At 37.8% G+C, this 2,658-nt stretch overlaps 1 protein-coding gene across 1 annotated transcript; it reads left to right on the top strand.

Moving 5' to 3' along the window:
- Positions 1-302: 302 nt before the first annotated feature.
- On the top strand, positions 303-1,235 carry LOC120874363 (olfactory receptor 145-like). The gene has a single exon (XM_040255738.1). The coding sequence runs from the start codon at positions 303-305 to the stop codon at positions 1,233-1,235; it is 933 nt and encodes a 310-aa protein (XP_040111672.1).
- The last annotated feature ends 1,423 nt before the right edge of the window (positions 1,236-2,658 follow it).

Genomic DNA, 2,658 nt, shown 5'->3' with positions numbered 1-2,658 from the left:
AAAGCAGTCAAATCTGCACAGGGCAGTGATTTCTTTCTTCTGTAGGCTAAGTTTTGATATGTTTTCCTACTTAGTTTATTAAGACCCAAAAAAGCAAAATTCCCTGTCACTTTGTTTCGTGATAATGGTAACACAGTTCCATGAGAGAGTAGGTAAGACAATTCCATAAGTCCAGGCTGGGTTACTTTCAGATATCCCCAGCCCAAACACCACACTTGTGAGAGGAGATACTGTGTGAAAATTGAGTCATTGTTCTCTATGTAACCTTTTTCTTCTGTGCTCACAGATCACCTTAGAGAAGAATGGCTCCTGGAAACGGCTCTTTTGTGACCGAATTCATTCTGTTGGGATTAACCAACCAGCCAGATCTCCAACTCCCTCTATTCTTCCTGTTCCTAGGAGTGTACATGGTCACTGTGCTGGGAAATTTGGGATTGATAATCCTAATTGCACTGAATTCACACCTACACACCCCCATGTACTTTTTCCTTTTTAACTTGTCTCTCATAGACCTCTGTTATTCTTCTGTATTTACACCCAAAATGCTGATTAACTTCATATCAAAGAAGAATATTATTTCTTACGTGGGGTGCATGACCCAGCTCTACTTTTTCAGTTTTTTTATCATTTCTGAAATTTATGTGCTGACATCAATGGCCTATGACCGCTATGTGGCCATCTGTAACCCACTCTTGTATAATGTTGCCATGTCCCCTAAAGTGTGTTCCAGCCTTATGCTTGGTTCCTACTTGATGGCATTTTCTGGTGCCATGGCTCACACTGGATGCATGCTGAGACTGACCTTCTGTGATGCAAACACCATCAACCATTATTTCTGTGACATCCTCCCTCTGCTTGAACTCTCCTGCACAAGTACCTACGTCAGTGAGCTGGAAGTGTTTATTGTAGTGGGCATCAATATCATTGTGCCCAGTCTCACCATCTTTGTCTCTTATGGTCTCATCCTCACCAACATCCTCCACATCAGCTCCACAGAGGGCAGGTCCAAAGCCTTTAGCACCTGCAGTTCGCACATCATTGCTGTTTCTCTCTTCTTTGGATCAGGGGCATTCATGTATCTCAAACCACCTTCTGCTGTGTCTATGGATGAGGGGAAAATCTCTTCTGTATTTTACACCAATATGGTTCCTATGATGAACCCATTAATCTACAGCTTGAGGAACAAAGATGTTAAACTTGCTCTGAGAAAAACACTGAGTATGAGACAGTTTTAATTAGAACTCTCTGTGTGCATGTGTTATAGGACAGTGATGTTGAGTGTTTAATTTTAATGACAATCTTCTTACCATATTTTTGTTATCTTTTTTACCTAGTATCTTAAATAAATTTGAGTCCTATTTATATAATTTATTTCCATTTATATATTTTTTTCACTGTTTTAAGATACATGTCATCTCTTTTTCTTGCATAGTAATAACATTAAATAGCAAATATATTATCTCTTTTCATTATCATTTTGAAATTATTTTTCCACTGGGAAAAGATGAATGGTCTCCAAATAGTGAATTACATAGCGCTAGACTGAAAACATATCTCTAGGGTTGTTTTTATCTATCAACTTGCAATAAGGATAAATAAGGATAAATACTCTACTCTTCCCATATGGCAATAATATATCTTCTTTAAATACCAGAGACTGATGGTTCTAAGGGTATCAAGGACAATCCGTTTCCCATCCATAAGCTTTTGGTGAAGAGTTTTATTTTTCACCTTTGTGAGTCAAATTGACACATAGCCAATCATCAAAATACATGTCTTGCATGGGTGGGAAAGTGAATCCAAGACTGGATAATGATTTACTTTAAGTCACACAGCTTTAGAAAGAAAAATTATAGACTAACTTCTGATCTTTCTGACTTCAAATGTATTATTCTTCAGTATACTCTATACACTCTTGATTATGTTATTCTATTTCAATGAACATGAAATATAAGAAAACATTCCTGATTTAAAGTTGACTCTCCTCTGTCTCAGAATGACATGAATTTTTCTCAAGCTGGGTATTCCTTTCTTTTCTTTTTAGCAAAACAATTTGATTGTCTTTTGCTGTTGTTGTTATCAGAAAGAGAAAGTCTTTTGGGTTCATATAGAGATGGTTTGCTCAAAAGGGGAAATTACTATTTCTGCAAAATTAAAAACCTGAATTTGGAATGCTTTTAAGTGTTTGTACTTCAGAGAACAGAGCATGAGCATTAAGGATGCTCAGAAACATGTTATTATGTTAGGACTCAAAGAGCATATGATCAATAAATAAGTGTGGGACACGGTTGTGAGATTTAGGGACCCGGGCTTCCCTTGTGGTTCAGTTGGTAAAGTATCTTCCTTCAGTGTGGAAGACCTGGGTTTGATCCATGGGTTGGGAAGATCCTCTGGAGAAGGGAACCCACTCCACTATTCTGGCCTGGAGAATTCCATGCACTGCATAGTCCACGGGATTGCAAAGAATCCTACACTGACTGAGCAACTTTCACTTTCATTCTGAAACTGTTTCCTGTTTTTCATAGTACTGTGACTATATTTCACTATTCATAAATCTTTGATAAAACTATTTGCATAATGAGCACACATTGTTAGTGTTCGGGAGAATGAATGTGGAAGAGCTGTGGTCTTGTTTGGGGAAGTGGGTAGAGAGAAGGC

The sequence above is a fragment of the Oryx dammah genome, unplaced genomic scaffold, assembly GCF_014754425.2.
Source record: "Oryx dammah isolate SB20612 unplaced genomic scaffold, SCBI_Odam_1.1 HiC_scaffold_15, whole genome shotgun sequence".
Lineage (NCBI taxonomy): Eukaryota > Metazoa > Chordata > Mammalia > Artiodactyla > Bovidae > Oryx > Oryx dammah.
This window is presented reverse-complemented; position numbering and strand designations above follow the sequence as displayed.

What these genes read in the sequence shown, in the direction of transcription:
- LOC120874363 (XM_040255738.1), top strand. Translation starts at nt 303, where the DNA reads ATGGCTCCTGGAAACGGCTCTTTTGTGACCGAATTCATTCTGTTGGGA.